Source organism: Acartia tonsa, chromosome 15 (genome assembly GCF_053477335.1).
Source record: "Acartia tonsa isolate MP-2025a chromosome 15, ASM5347733v1, whole genome shotgun sequence".
In the NCBI taxonomy this organism is placed as follows: domain Eukaryota; kingdom Metazoa; phylum Arthropoda; class Copepoda; order Calanoida; family Acartiidae; genus Acartia; species Acartia tonsa.
In genome coordinates this window covers 7,864,669-7,881,433 of record NC_137274.1, presented here as the reverse complement: position 1 = coordinate 7,881,433, position 16,765 = coordinate 7,864,669, and the positions used below count along the sequence as shown (strand labels likewise).

At 31.7% G+C, this 16,765-nt stretch overlaps 1 protein-coding gene across 1 annotated transcript; it reads left to right on the top strand.

Moving 5' to 3' along the window:
- The first annotated feature begins 3,428 nt into the window (after positions 1-3,428).
- LOC145307585 (uncharacterized) lies at positions 3,429-14,042 on the top strand. Its single transcript, XM_080150039.1, has 5 exons — positions 3,429-3,700; positions 6,138-6,229; positions 10,084-10,172; positions 13,028-13,090; positions 13,927-14,042. Exons 1-5 carry the CDS (start codon positions 3,536-3,538, stop codon positions 14,040-14,042), a joined length of 525 nt encoding a protein of 174 aa, XP_080006165.1. The 5' UTR covers positions 3,429-3,535.
- The last annotated feature ends 2,723 nt before the right edge of the window (positions 14,043-16,765 follow it).

Genomic DNA, 16,765 nt, shown 5'->3' with positions numbered 1-16,765 from the left:
ATTTTGAAAAAACGTTGGTAACCCTAAAAATTGCCGCCATGCCATAGCTAATTACATATTGGCGGCAAATTTGGACAAATCAGAGGCAAGACATTTGTAATGCGGGAAGGAGGTTTATGTGGATGGGGGGGGGGGGTGTAATATGCCAAAAAAGAGCGCAGCTAGAATGTTTATTGTAGGGCAGTTTGTCTGTCCGTCAATAATAAATCACAAAAGATGTGAAGATTAAGAAAAAATATAAATAAAACGTCTAAAACCATTAAAACAACATTAAACCATTAAATAATATATAATAAATAGCCTAAAACCAACCCAGACATTTTTTTCTAAAGTTTTCTTAAATTGGAGTACGTAAACGGTTCAGCGAGATCTTAATTTACAAACAAAATCAAATTTTACTTAATTATAAAATATCAGTTTTGATGTTAACTTCTAAACTATATTTCTATTTTATTTAAATGGCGATTCTTATGTCTACTAGGTATAATGATTACGTCTTAAAGTGTTTTATCAGATAATATATTAACTTTTTAAGAATTTAAAAAGTTGCTTCGCCTTTAGTCTTTAGAAGAGGGCTTTGAGGTCAGGAAAATAGTTTAAAACCACCCTCCCAAGACATTTATAGAACTAAACTAAAAAGTTCTTCATATTGGAACCAACAATTTCTGAGATTATGCTTTAGACAAAATAAAATTTCTACTTCTATAATACAAAGTAGCTTGACGTCTGTCCGTCCCTTAAGATCTCGGTAACCACTGAACCGATCGGATTCTACTCTTTAGGGTATATACCTAGTGGTCCTGTGGTGGTTTTCAGCTATTTTCTTAGGGGGTAGGACACCCCCAACTCCCCGAAAAATAAAAATTTCTGGGGAAGCTACTTCACAAAAAAATGGCAGCACCAGAAATACTTATCTTTTTTGTATTAACTATTATGGCAAAGCCCCTAGAGGCTAGGGGCGAAGCCGCTAGTTATGATATAATCTACGAACATACCCACTAGAAGATTTAAATTTTTTTTTTGGGGGGGGGAGCCTTTATTTTTATAAGGGCGATTCTTTCCCCAAAATAGTTTTTAAAATCTTCCCGGGACCCATGAGAAGCTTTTATGTTTAGCCCGTGCTTTCGGCATCTCGGGCAAAAAAACAGGTTTTAAATTTAAAGGAGTACATTTTATATCCGTGGAAAGCTGTTTATAATACGATGCGAGCGAGATATAAAAAAATTAAAATCAGACAAAGAAACATCAAATATATGTAAAAAAAAAAGATCGGACTTAAAACACCTAAGAGATGTTTAAAATCAAAAAAACTTGTCCTTTCATCCACATATAAGCAGGGATCTAAAGGGATAAGACAATGGCCGATAAATTGATGTATATCCCCAGTGCTGATACACAAAATTACTCCTTCTCTAGATTACAATTAGTGGTTGAAACTTTTGAACACTCAACTAAATAAACCAACCAATCAAAATTCATTCCCCAAAGTTGTAAAGGCAACGAATAAGAAAACTTTGGGGACTAGTGTAATAAACAGCCCATCGTCCCCTCTCTCTCTCTGACATATATTTGAAAATTAGTTGCAAAATCTAAAAGTAGCTAAAAAGCTATTTTAAAACAGTTCGACCGCCATGGATTATCTAAAAACTGAAAGGGTGATTTACCCGTGGGGTTAGAGCGCCCCCGCAGGGGCTAGAAATAGGAGAAAAGCTACTTTGAAAATAACATTTCCCCCACAGACAGACGTACTGACATTTCGAATTATAGAGTAGCTTCGCTACTATAAAAAACATTAGATTTTGTAATTTTATTATTCATTTTTATATAGCTCTCAAAGAAATTAAAAAATATATTTATTAATTTTATTATTAGTTGAAAATTGTCTATAATACGATATGATTCATGATTTTTCAGTATGGCTAGCACGTACCGGTTTTAATCCAGCGAATATTAATCAGTTTCGTAGCCAAACTAGACGCGCTTTTCTATGATTAGGGTTAGTTATAACACCTACCTCTTATAATTAATTTAGACAGGTTAGAATTGTCCTATTTAAAACTTTCTTAACATGAATATTTAATAATAACTATTAAGTTCGTAATCCAAGACATGTTAATTTATTATATTTATTTATTTTTTTTTATATGATATATTCATCAGAGAGAGAGAGAGAGAATGAGAGAGAGAGAGAGAGAGAGAGAGAGATAGAGAGACAGAGGGAGAGAGAGAGAGAGAGAGAGAGAGAGAGAGAGAGAGAGAGAAGGAGAGGGAGAGAGAGAGAGAGGGAGAGAGAGAGAGAGAGAGAGAGAGAGTGAGAGAGAGAGAGAGAGAGAGAGAGAGAGAGAGAGAGAGAGAGAGAGAGAGAGAGAGAGAGAGAAAGAGAGAGAGAGGGAGAGAGAGAGAGAGAGGGAGAGAGAGAGAGAGAGAGAGAGAGGGGACTATGGGCTATTTATTACACTTGTCCCCAAACTTTTATAAAAACATTTTCTTATTTGTTGGCTTAACAACTTTGGGGACTTTTGAATTGGCTGGTTAATTAAATTGAGTGTTCAAACCACCAATTTTACGCTTCAGAAGGTGTAATTTTATGTATCATCATCGGGGATGTAAATCAATTTATCAGCCATTGTTTATCCAATTCATCTTAGAATTATCATATTATGATTCACATGGCAATTAGGCACTTTGTTATAAGCGAAGAATCTCTATAATAATAGTTATTTCTCGCATCGTATTATAAACAGCTTTCCGCGGATATAGAATGTACAATTATAAGATTAAAACCAGCTTTTTAGCCTCGATATGTCGAAGGCACGGGCTAAAAAAACTGGTTTTAATCTTATGATTGTACATTTTTATATTCGTAAAAAGCTGGATATAATACAATACTAGGCATAGTTTTTTTCGTATGGATGAGAACCGGTTCTAATCCACCGGATTCGAATGAATACGAAAAAATAAAAGTCCCAAAAGATTTTTAGCCAACAACGTGTCAGTTGTCTTTATAAAACTTTGGGGACCAGTATAATCTGCAGTCCATTGTCCCCTCTCTCTAAACCTAAGGACAATCTTGTATGAACCATAGAGTTGCTACGCTTCCTAAATCGTACCTAACTGTTACAGGAATCCTCATGCATAATTTGAAATCGATAGGGGAGTTTTAACATGCCTAAATATACATAAGAACTATCCGTTACGCACAGACGGACCCTAATTGTAGAAAGCTTCGCTTTAAAACTCTTACATTTTTTCTCTAAAACGTTGACAACCCTTGAAAGCAAAGCTTGCTAAAATTGCCTTCCATTTTGTATGTACCTCCCCCCCCCCCCTCTTCTTTGCCTTTTTCTTCTACACAACCCTTCCCCATTACCGGTCCCTTCCCCATTCCCTTTCTCTTTTCAAGCATTTTTTGCACTTATTCTAAACAGCCTAAAAAGTCCTTAAAAATATTTACTATACTAATAAATGCATAAAACTTAAAGATTGGCACAAAAAGGATTTTTTTTTACACTTTTTTGGCTTAAAAATTGTTAGTATGAATTGGACATGCGGCAAGGAGAGTGATTATAACAGCGGCGGCCGAACTGCCGCCGTTTTACCGTCCGGCTGGCCATTAAATCACTGGCAGCCGCCGCCGCCGTCAAATAACGCGGCCGTTCGACCGCCCATAATGGACAATAGTGAATTAGTTAAACATGATGTAAGTTAAAACATTGATAGATTGATGGATAGATTGTTAGATAGATAGAGAGATAGATGGATGGATAGATAAACAGACGGACGGATAGTTAGATAGATCTATCGATAGATGGATGGATAGATGGATAGCTGAATGGATAGATAAATTCATAAATAGTTATTTAATTATATAGATGGATAGATAGATAGATGAATAGATAGATGGATTGTTAGATTGTTATTTGATTAGATAGATTGATAGTTTAATAGATTAGATCTGTAGATAGAGGGATAGACAGATGGATGGATAGGTGGATGGATAGATTAGATAGATAATAGGTGGGTGGATATATAGTTAGATAATTAAATAGATTGATGGATGGATGGATGGGAGGTATATGGATGGATAGTTAGATTGAAAGATAGATGGACAGAGGGATAGTTAGCCAGATAAATGGATAGATGGTTAGATAAATAGATAAATGGAAAGATAGATACATAGATTTTTAAATTAAATTTGATAGTTAAATAGATAGTTAAATGATTCAATTACTATATAGATGGATGGATAATAGATCTAATACTCAAAATACACTTTTTTTCGAATTTCATTTATCTGCTAACCTACAAAGTTACTTTAAAACATAATTTTATCTCTCTATCTCTACTGGATAACTAGTGCAAGATTTCTAAAAATCGAAAGATATCGATAGCACGGCTTTTTTAACAATTTCTAAGCAATGTGCATTTTTTTTAGCTCTTCTTCGTGTTTCAACTTAAAAATAAAAGGCCAAAGATATGATATCCAAAAAATCCGTTGTCAAGATGTACTAATATCTGGTGGATTTGAATCAGTTCTCATCCATACTAAAAATCGTGTATAGCTTTGCATTGTAGGTAATTTTCCACAAATACTAAATAAAAATAAAAATTATAACATTAATACTAATTAGCCAAGGCCTTCGGCCCCTCGGGGTTAACACAACCGGATTTATTCTTTTAATTTTTATTTTAATATTCTCGGAGAGCTGTCTATAATAAGTACGTTAAGTATTATAGTTAATTAAGCAGATAGAAGAATAGATACTTTTATTACGTACGTTGATTGATAGATAGATTAATTAATAGATGGATAGATAGATAGATTATATTGATAGATAGACAGATAATTTTGACTATTTTCAAAACATGGCTTTACCCAAACCTTTAATAGAACCAAATAGCCAAATAAAAATAGGGAGAAAGAGGGACAAGAGGGACAATGGGCTGTTACCAGCTCATACCAATAACGAAATTAATTCGGAAGAAAATCACGAAACCTATACGTGTTTTTCAGCTGTCGTTGGGGGGCAACACATCGTAAAATTGACGACCTCTCCATTTGCCCCCCAAATATTATTTTAGATTTATTTTGCTTGTTGGTTATACCTTATTCATGGTTTATTACACTAGTCCCCAAAGTTTTAAAATAACGTTTTCTTATTTGTTAGCATTAGAACTTTGGAGACTTTTGATTGGTAGATTCATTAGTAATCAAACGTTTCAACCAATAATTGTAATGATTGGTGGGCAAAGAAACAGGTCGTCAATTTTACTATTTATTGCCTCCCAACGACAGCTGAAAAGCACGTATAGGTTCGCAATTTTTTTCGAATTAATTTCGTTATTGGTATAAGCTGCATTTTTGAACTTCGGGTTCAACCTCTACAGGGCTTTTATAACACTTAATTACCTAACCTTTATTTTAAAAGAAAGCATATAAAATACAATAATTAAAAAAAAATTATTATTTGGATTATTTGTAACTAGCAGCTACGCCCCTAGAGGCCTCTAGGGACACCTTCCTAAGACCTATGAGAAGATATACTGTAAAGGAGAACCATATCGGATCAATGGTTAGCGAGATCCTTCAGTACACACACACAGACATAAAATATCCTGTTACTTAGTATAAGGAAATTTCAAAATGGTTTAATACATTTACTAAAAAGTTAAAAATCCTCCAATAAAAAGAAAAAAATCTATCAAACTAAATTTTTAAGCTTTTCTATAATTAGGGTCGGTCCGTACGTACATCTGGAACGCATAGCTTTTTTCCTTAATTTTCTCAGGTTAAAACTGTCATAACAAACTTTGCCTGTTGATTCCTATTATAATTATGTACGATTTAGGAAGCGTAGCAACTCTATAATCTTCATTAATTTTAGGTGAATTATATAACTTTATAAAAAAATAACTATCTATATTTTTGTATCTAACTTTCAAAATATTTATACACCTATCTATCTATCTATGTATCTTATCTATCTATCTATATATATATCTATCTATCTATCTATCTATCTATCAATCTATCTATCTATCTATCTATCTATCTATCTATCTATCTATCTATCTATCTATCTATCTATCTATCTAATTATCTATCTATATCTATCTATCTATCTATATCTATCTAGGTATGTTTGGAAAGCGCCTTCCGAAGCAGACGTGCACAATTTCAATACATCCATAAAAACTACAATTTCACCCCCCAACAGTTTATTGATAGGTCAGTAGGAGCGAAGCTTTTCCATAATTAGGGTAGGGGTCCGTAACAGTTAGCTTTTTCCAGGAATACTCTTTTACGTTGCAACGCCTCTTAAGGGGCGATTCATCGTATTTTTAAAATGGCTTTTGATGGGTTATTTAAGGTTAGGTTAGGTTATATTGGGTTAGGTGATTGCCCCACAGGGTTAAGCAAATGGCCGCGCAGTGTTAGAGCCCCCCGCAGGGGCTAGAAATAAGAGAAAAGCTACTGTGAAAAAAAAACGAAGAAAAGCCCCTTAAGGAGCGTTGCCCTTTTTCCTTAATTTAGAATTGTCCTATCAACTATAAACTTGGAGGATGATTCCTGTAGTAGTTAGGTACGATTTAGGAAGCGTAGCAACTCTATTATAGTTACAGGAAAGTCTGTATCTCTATTTTAAACATTTTCATTTATAAGTTTTTAAAAGCGAAGCTTTTCTATAATTAGGGTCGGTCAGTCCGTAACGGATAGCTTTTTTCGATAATTTAGGCATGTTAGAATTGTCCTATCAATTTCAAAATTTGCATGATGATTCCTGTAGTAGCTTAGTACGCTTTAGAAAGAGTAGTAACTCTATAATCACTAAAAAGTCCGTATGTCCATTTGAAACATAAGGATTTTTTACTTTTTTGAAAACAAATTTTTGTATGTTAAAATTATCCGAATCATCTGATTTTTGGTATACTGATTCCTTTTACTACAAGGTGCAATGTTATAAGCGACACATCTCTACAATCAAGTACTCAAAATGTAAGCTTGGAAGTGCCTTTAGATTGAAAGGACTGATCGAGCGAGTATCGAGAGTATATCCATAAATATTATCATTTTTGCAACAAATTTACTTTCAATTTTACTTAGACTTATGTATTAATATTCTGCTTATTCAGTTCTGAGACTCTACAAGTGTTAACGTTCGTTTATCCTACCGTTCAGATATTAAGTAATCATTAAATATATGCAGAATAGTTTCTGTTGATCAATTACCTGAAACTATTTAATCTAAGATATTTTTTTTAAAAATATTTATGATGACAACATCCATAAAAGAAAAGCTCTGAAACGGTAGGACAGACGAACATTAACTCTTGCAGAGTGTCAGAACTGAATATGCAAGATATAAATATAAAAGTTTCGACAAAATTATACCTAATCTGTTTAAATACAGAATACTGTTTAAGGACATACTTACATTTTTAGGACTTGATTATAGAGATGCTTTTCTTATAACACTGTACTTATTTGTCCTAGGAATCAGAACTCCAAAATTCAGATCAATCGGATTATCATATCACACAAAAATTTTTTGTTAAAAAAGTTAAACTGTTTTTAACCTATTTTTAAAACATATATCAAAAAAATACTATGACACCAGTAGAATTAAACTGCAGAGCCTAAATTTGAATTAAGTCCCCAATAAACTTTTTTGAGGGGATTTAAAAATTAATTTTACTGTTGCTGTGGTCTTTTTTGATCAGAGCAAAAGGTCTTTTTTTATTTGGGTAAAATTCGTAGCTTTTAAAGTGTTTTGCTTCATATATATAGTATTCTGGTATAGAGTAAAATTAGGCCTTTTGATTTCATCTAAATTAATTCATTAAAAACTTAATTCTTTACAATATATCAATGAATTAACTTTATCGTGCTTGTTTTCCATCACTTATTTAAAACACAAAAAAATTGGCTGTAAAGGGTTAAATAGTGAAAGATGACAACAAACGTTTATGCAATACAACAAATTTTTTTTTGTCACATATACAAATATGATAAAATATAAGATTATTCAAACTTATCTTTTTAAATATTTTTAAAAAGCATGTATCTTTTATGTGTATAGTTTTCATTCTTTTCATTTTAATTCAATAAAAATTATTTAACTACATTGGAAATAAGTCACTTTGTGAAAACACTCTTTTTTGAATTGTAAAAAACTGAAATGAAACGAGACTTTTAATTGGTTTAGACTTCAGAATAATATGTTTTATTTTAATGTTAAATTTCTTCTATATAAATTATTGTTTTAGAAAAAAATTATTTGCATCGAACAGAGTAGAGTTTTTATTATTGTATTGATATAATCTGAATCACATCAAATTGTTCTGTAAGAAACAATTTAACCCCAAACTAAAAAATGCTTTTGCTTCCATCAAAATGATCACAGCAACATATAAAATTGATTTTTAAATCCCCCCAAAAAAGTTTATTGGGGACTTAATTCAAATTTGGGCTCTGCAGTCTGATTCTACTGGTGTCATAGTATATTTTTGATATATGATAAAAAAATAGGTTAAAAACAGTTTAAAAGTCAATATATTTAAAATGGACGTACGGAGATTCTGGTAACGATAATAGAGTTGATCCACTATCTAAATCGTACTTAACTACTACAGGAATCATCATGCAAAGTTTGAATCGATAGCAGAATTATAACATGCCTAAATTAATGGAAAAAGCTAACCGTTACGGATGGACGGACCGACCCTAATTATAGAAAAGCTTCGCTTTCAATTATGCTATAAAAAATGTTTGGTTTTTTTGTAAAAATCTTTGAAACTTTTGATTTTAAGGTCTTTTGTTATACATTTTATGTTAAATCATATATAAAAATAATTATTATGTATTAAAAAATCTTCCAAAATATTTGTAAAAATCCTTAAAATTTAAATTATTTATAAAACTGAGTTTTACATTGACATCTGAAGAGTGCAAACATGCAAGTAACAATTTGTAATGTCTGAATAAATATGTAAAATTCAGATTTTTTGTGAGTATAAACATACTAGCGGATACGCCCCCTACAGGCCTCTAGGGGCACTTGTGTAGAGGGGAGTCGAATTTGTAAACCCAATTTCTTATTTCATATCTTAAAAGAAAAAGAAAAAAACAATTTTTTGGGGGGAATGGAATTTTTTTTTTTTTGGGGGGGGGGGGGGGGTGCCCGTTGCTCCATCTCATTTTTAATTTTAGTTTAAAAAATTTTCATTCTTTTTGTTTTTGGGGGGGGGGGGAGCGATATTGATGCTGTGAGTATTGGTGCAAAAAATATGACGTAACAAAAAAAATTAGCCAATGAGAGGCCGTTATTGACTAATGGTAAAATTTATAGTGGCCTCTCATTGGCTAATTTTTTTTGTTACGTCATATTTTTTGCACTAATACTCACAGCATCGCGATATTTTTCATTTTTTTGGGGGGGTTGGGGATGTCCCACCTCCCAAAAAATAGTTATAAACCTTCCCGGGACCTATGAGAAGCTATCCTGTTAAGGAGAACCAAATCGGTTCAGTGGTTAGCAAGATCCTTCGGTACAAACACACAGACAAACAAACAGACATCCTGTTACTTTAGTATAAGGATATAGGTAGAAAATCACGAAAATTTAGTAATCGTGACCGACAGAACGACAGACCAAGAAAATTATGCGAATCTTCACAAAAAATCATATACCATTCTTGAATAACATCTGACAAAAATCTAATTTTCCCCATATCGTAACAGAGTGACAGACGGACAGACAGAGTGAATTATAGAGTAGCTTGGCTAATCATAAGTTATCGGAGCCGGCTCCTTAAAAATAAGAGTACATCTCATTAACTTGTAAGGATTCGTTTGAATCCGATTAATATCCGGTGGATTAGAACCGGTTCTCATCCATACGAAAGAACTATGTCTAGCATCGTATTATATCCATAAAATATACAATCATAAGATAAAAACCAGTTTTTTTAGCCCATGCCTTCGGCACCTCGGGATTAAAAAAACTGGTTTTAATCTTATAATTGTACATTTTATATCCGCGAAAGCTGTTTATAGTATGACGCAAGAAATAACTATTATAGGATTCTAAGGCTGGCAATGGAGTCTGATTTGAACTGTGTGAAACCGGTTTTTGAGTCAGAATTTGGACGGTTGGCAGACAGACAGACTGGTAAGTTGGTTGATAGAAAAATAAATTTAGAGTATAGATGCAGCTAGCTATAACCAACAAGCAGATTAATTATTTAGCCCTATTTCACCATACTTGCTTAAAACCTGTTTTTTCGAAGATACAATTGTTAGTACTAAAACATTCATACTATGGTAATTGATATATTATTAAATGGATATTGCACCAGATTTGCATGTACTCTAATAAAATTATACTTGCATCTGGCTAAAACAACGATACCCCCATCAACATCCTATACCCAACCCCTCCCCTATACTGGATGAAGGAACTGACAAATAAATGAGTACTATAAGAAAGATGAAATTTTCATATAAAAAAACCATATCCTTAAAATTTGACTGTACATATAAATGGACATAATATTTATTTATTATTGTTCTTTTTTTATGTATGTACAGTGTACACCAAAGAATAAATTTTAAAAAAAAAACCAAATTGACAACAATGTTCTCCTGTCAATATATCCACATATATTATATCAATTATTGTGATGTGCGTGTTAAGTTTTAATTGGTTGTTAATATCGAAGATTTTCTATATTAGATATACAGAGATACATAATCTTAAAATCAGACAATAGGCAAAAAGTAAAGAAACAACAAGGCCATATAAATGGTTAGATAGTGTATATATTTTGATGCAAAAGGACAGTTATTTTTTTATTTAGTTTGCTGTAAAAAGTAACATTTTTTAGGATAACACTTTGCTTAGGTATATGTATCATGTAAAAAATTATTCTCTTGTATAATGTGAAGCGTATGACATAACATTTTTGTTGTTCTTATAAATGGAAAGAATCCTATAGATTTGTTTAAATAAACAAAAAAGTTTACAGTTCGACAGATTAAAAGGCCAGATTGACCATCTAGATCTATTATTTCTATTAAAATAAATCTCTGAAACTAGAATATTTATTTTTTAAGGTGTGTCCAAATGAATAAAAAGGAATTATAAAAACTTTAACTATATTCCTAAAACTTTTTTTTTCTATTTGATTATAGACAGATTTTATATTTTATCCTCTAAATATTCTAAATTTGGGTACATATATAGCGTTGTGAGAGGCAAAAAATAGGAAAGAAAACTAAAAGAGTCGCCACTAAAGGAGCACAAAAAAAAAGTGTGGAATAGCTTAATGGTTAGAGGTCAGAATTTTGATCATGATGATTTCAACTTAAAATTTTTTTAAATTTTTTTTCTGCTTGTGGACAGTCCTTCTTTATTATTCCTACAAACTATTGTCTGCAATCACTATGTTTTTTGTTTACAAATAAAGCTCAATATTATGAGAATGCCGCAATTACCCTATAATTTCTCGATTGTGAAATACAAATTTTGCCCCCCAACGACAGCTGAAAAAGGCAATTTAATAAAGGTTGCGTTATTTTGCCCCCCAAATCAATTTTCGAATTAATTTCCTTGTTGGTTATACCTTATTCCTGGTATAGATGTATAAACAGATAGCAATAAGATTTCTTAATTCAAAGACCTATCACTTTGCAGAACTTTATTGATAGAAAGGCTACTCTATAAATAACAATTTTTCGTTGTCTGTGCGTATTATCTCTCACTTATTTTTTTCATTATTTCTTTTTTTCTTTTATTCTCTCTCTCTTTCTCTTTCTTTCTCTCTCCCTCCTTCTCCATTTCTCACTCTCTTTCTTTCTATCTCTCTCTTTCTTTCTTTCTTTCTTTCTCTCTCTCTTTCTTTCTCTCTCGCTCTCTCTCTTTCTCTCTCTCTCTCCCTCTTTTTCTCTCTCATTCTCCATCTTTCTCTCTCTCTCTCTCTCTCTCTCTCTCTCTCTCTCTCTCTCTCTCTCTCTCTCTCTCTCTCTCTCTCTCTCTCACATCTCCCTCATTATCTCTCTTTTTCATATATCTTTTTTTCATTCTCTCTATAAATCTTTTCTTTCATTATTTCTCTGGTTGTTTATAATTTATTCTAACTTTCTTTTATTCTCTTTATTTCTTCCTCTATCTCTTTCCCTTTCTTTCTCCCTCTCTCAATCTCTCTTTCTATCTCTTTCTCTCCTTTTGTTTCTTTTGTTATTTCTTTCTCCTACTCTTTTTCATATATCTCTTTTTCTTTCTTTTCCTATATCTTTCTCTTTATCTTTATCTCTCTATCTCTCTCTCTCTCGCTCTCTCTCTCTCTAAATATTTCTCCATATTTCTATGTTTCTTTTATTTTATTTTAACTCTCTTTTTATTTCATTCTTGTCTCATTCTCTCTCGTTTCATTCTCTCGCTCTCTCTCTTTTTCACTATCTCTTTCTTTCATTCTTACTCTCTCTCCCTCTTTCTCTCTCTCTCTCTTTCTTTCTTCCTCTTTCTTTATTTCTCTCTATGTCTATCCCTCTCTCACTTTCCTTTCTCTCTTTACTCTTCAGGAAGGATAACCAATAACAATTTTCTTCATATTTTCTGGATAAATCTGGTTTTCTTTCTAAGTCTCTTTGTGAAAACACTCTATTTTTATTATTGGTTAATGCTGAATCGTGCATAATTTGTTTCTTTGATCATATATCCTTCATATTTAACTTTTAATGTTTTTTTATAAGTAAAATAAAAGAGCTTATTTTTTCTATATTTATGTTTTAATCAATTTATGAAGAAAAATGCGTTTTAAATAAGAATTTTACCCAAAAAGAAAAGACACATCAATATGTAGCAAAATTTACTTAATCTATAGTAAAATAAATTACCCCAAAAAAGTTATTTAATTTTTTGCTCTGCAGTAAAATTCTACAGGTGTCAAAGTATATTCTTAATATACCTTTCAAAAATAGGTTAAAATCAGTTTAAACCACCAAAAATGAATATCATTTATTCAGAATTTACCACTGTTGCTACACAAGATGAAACTGAGGATAGTAATGAAAATAAAAATTCACTAGGTACGTTAATATGATTCAGTTATTCATTGGGTAGGTTTATGTGTCTGATATTCACTAGGTATGTTTTAAAATTCTGATATTTAATTTGTAGGTTTTTGTTAGATATTAACTAGTTTGATAATTGACATATATGTAGGTATAAGTATTTGATAATCACTAGTTTTATAATTCAGATATTTACTACGTATGGTTTTATAATTATAATAATATCAATAGGTAGGTTTTTTAAATTTAGATATTTACTAGGTAGGATATTCTATCAACTAACTTGTGAATTTGAAGTTTTAAATTCTGTGGTTATCTAGAAAATTAACTGTATCTCTGGGATACTTCTAGACATAATTGTTTATTCGCTTTTAGGATAGTGCCATTTTTAGGGATCTTTGGTATTTGTTTCACTGATTAAGGATATGATTGTTATTATTTGGGAATTTTGGACATGAATGTTTCTTTGTATTTCTTGGGAACTTTGTTCTTCAAATATAAGTGCTGCACTTCTTGTAAATATTTTTATTATCTATGATTATTTGACATTATCCTTTTTGACATAATTGTTTTATTTGTATTTAGGATAGTGTCCTTTTAAACATATCTGTGCTTCAAATCTAATTGCAACGATTCTCATGAATATTGTGGATCATGGAATTAAAGCAAAAGAGTGGGTGTGGTCATATTTTCCCAGTAGCTTTTGATAGGTATTTTTTGGTTAGGTAAATGGTAATTATTGACCCACAGGGTTAGGGAATTGGCCCTGAAGGGTTAGAGCCCCATGCAGGGGCTAGAAATAGGAGAAAAGTTACTTTGCTTTCTTTCCATGTTTCGATATTATTATTTAGGATACCTGGATACCTCGGGTTACAGACTAGAAGATGATTTAGAGGTTATCAATCATCTAATTGATGCTGACTTACAGGATATTACAAAATTAGAAACTGATTTACAAATTATTTGAATACAATTTTTTAGGGAAAGGGATGGGAAGGGATATGGATTGGAAGGCAGGGAAAGGGTAGGGAAGGGAAAGAGATGGGAAAGAGATTTAAAGGGATAGAGATTTAAAGGGATATTGGTAAATTAAAGGAATTGGAATGAATTGAGATGGGAAGAGAAAGTGATGGGAAGGGAAAGGAATTGAATTTGAAAGGGATTGGTAAGAAAGGGGATGGGATTAGAAAATAATGGTAAGGAATCTGGACAAGAATGGGTAGGTAAAAAGGGGAGAAAATGGTAGGTAAAAAGATATGGGAATTAATTTGGAAAGGATGGGAAGGGAAAGGCTTTGGAAGGAGAAGGAGGGGAAACGGAATAAATTCAGATAAGAAATTAAGGAGGGAGAGAGAAAGTTGTTGGAAGAAAGGTATTGGAACAAAATGGGATGGGATTAGAAGGGAACGGATAAAATTGGGAAGAAAAAGGGTTGAGAATGGAGAGGAATAGAGGTAAAGTGATGAACAATAAACCAACTAATCTTTAAATAAAAATAGCATCATGGACTGACTAACTGTCTGATAAACGGACAAACAGACATACAAATGAAAGCTGTTTAGAGGTTTATTTATAAATACTAATTTTGAAATGAAATTATGGATAGGCGAGTCACAAACACAACAATCATAGGAAAAGATTTATATTATACCATAATAAGTATACCTACAGTTGTCAAATTGACATTGGATGATAAATTGATGTACTTCCTCAGTGATGATAAAAGTTATTCTGACTTGCCAATTTGTTTATCTGCCTTTTTTATGGATGTTATCATCCTTGTTTTTTCAAATGGTATAAATGTAATCCAATTGTGAAGGATGAGTAATGACCAGCTTAGAACCAATCATCATGGACTAAGTAATCACATAACAACAGCTAATCTAGGTAGGTATATTAATAGTTTAATAATCTAGGTTGGTATATTAATAGTTTAATAATCTAGGTAGGTATATTAATAGTTTAATAATCTAGGTTGTTATCAGGGGCGTCCAAGCTTTTTTTTGGGAGGGGGGGTAAAAATTTTTTAAGGGGGGGGGGATTCGTTTTTAGGGGGGGTAAAATGGCGCGCAATGCGCACTGCCAATTTTTTTACTCCCCCCCCCAAAATTTTTACCCCGGAGGTAAAATTAGCTTGAGAGGGGTAATTACTCCCACGGAAATCTTTTGGCAGGGGTAAATTTTGTTTACCCCCACCAAAATTTACCCCCATGGTAAAATTTTTTTTTTGGGGGGGGGGGGTAATTAAAATTTTGTTAAATATTTAGTGTTAAAAAATTTTTTGTTTGAGATTTTTTAAATTTGGGGGGGGGTATTTACCCCCCCAAAATTGTTTGGGGGGGTAAAAACCCCCTCCTAAATGGTTGGGGGTGGGTAATCCCCAATTTACCCCCCCCCCCCCTCTTATACGTCTATGGTTGGTATATAAATTGTTTTATAATCTAGGTAGATATTATAATAGTTTTACAACCTAGGTAGGTATATCAATAGTTTGACAATCTAGGTAGGTATAGTAATAGTTTAATAATCTAGGTAGGTATATAAATAGTTTAATAATCTAGGTATGTATATTAATAGTTTAATAATCTAGGTAGGTATATTAATAGTTTAATAAACTAGGTAGGTATATTAATAGTTTAATAATCTAGGTAGGTATATTAATAGTTTAATAATCTAGGTAGGTATATTAATAGTTTTATAATCCTGGTAGGTATATTAATAGTTTTATAATCAAGGTAGGTATATTAATAGTTTTATAATCTAGGTAGGTATATTAATAGTTTTATAATCTAGGTAGGTATATTAATAGTTTTATAATCTAGGTAGGTATATTAATAGTTTTATAATCTTGGTAGGTATAATAATAGTTTTACAATCTAGGTAGGTATATTAATAGTTTTATAATCTAGGTAGGTATATTAATAGTTTTATAATCTAGGTAGGTATATCAATAGTTTTACAATCTAGGTAGGTATATTAATAACTTTATAATGTAGGTAGGTATATTAATAGTTTAATAATCTAGGTAGGTATATTAATAACTTTATAATGTAGGTAGGTATATTAATAGTTTAATAATCTAGGTAGGTATATTAATAACTTTATAATGTAGGTAGGTATATTAATAGTTTAAGAATCTAGGTAGGTATAATAATAGTTTTACAATCTAGATAGGTATATAAATTGTTTTATAATCTAGGTAGGTATATTGATAGTTCTATAATTCCATAATATGTGACTGTTGCTTAATATGTAGTTCATCTGTTTGTTGTTGGGGAGGGTATAGGATTGTTTCCCATGGCTCATCACAGTGCCATAGCAAAAGATGTTGCTTTGTCAGAGGGGTAACATTAAAGATAGAGTAGAGGAAATATCTCTGCCTAAAACAGGCACAACTCATTGCCATACACAGTTAAGAATTCTAGACAAAGGTTATCCTTGGTTGATGGACCTGACGTTAGAGTGTCATGAAAAAGCAGCCTCAGCAAATTCATAGATTTTGGGTTCTTGAACAGCTTGTAAAAAATGCTAAAACCATTTCCCAAGAGATCATTCTTAAAAATATGAACTCCCCCCCAAAAAAAATTTTATGTATGACTTTTTTAAAATTTTTATATACAATTATTTTTTTAAAAGGATTTTTTATGTTTGATTACTTTTTTTTAAAGATTTTAAAATAAAGGGTTAACA

What these genes read in the sequence shown, in the direction of transcription:
- LOC145307585 (XM_080150039.1), top strand. Translation starts at nt 3,536, where the DNA reads ATGAATTGGACATGCGGCAAGGAGAGTGATTATAACAGCGGCGGCCGA. An exon ending in GTGAATTAGTTAAACATGAT is followed by an intron (nt 3,701 to 6,137) that starts GTAAGTTAAAAC and finishes ATATCTATCTAG; the next exon opens with GTATGTTTGGAAAGCGCCTT. An exon ending in CCCCAACAGTTTATTGATAG is followed by an intron (nt 6,230 to 10,083) that starts GTCAGTAGGAGC and finishes TAACTATTATAG; the next exon opens with GATTCTAAGGCTGGCAATGG.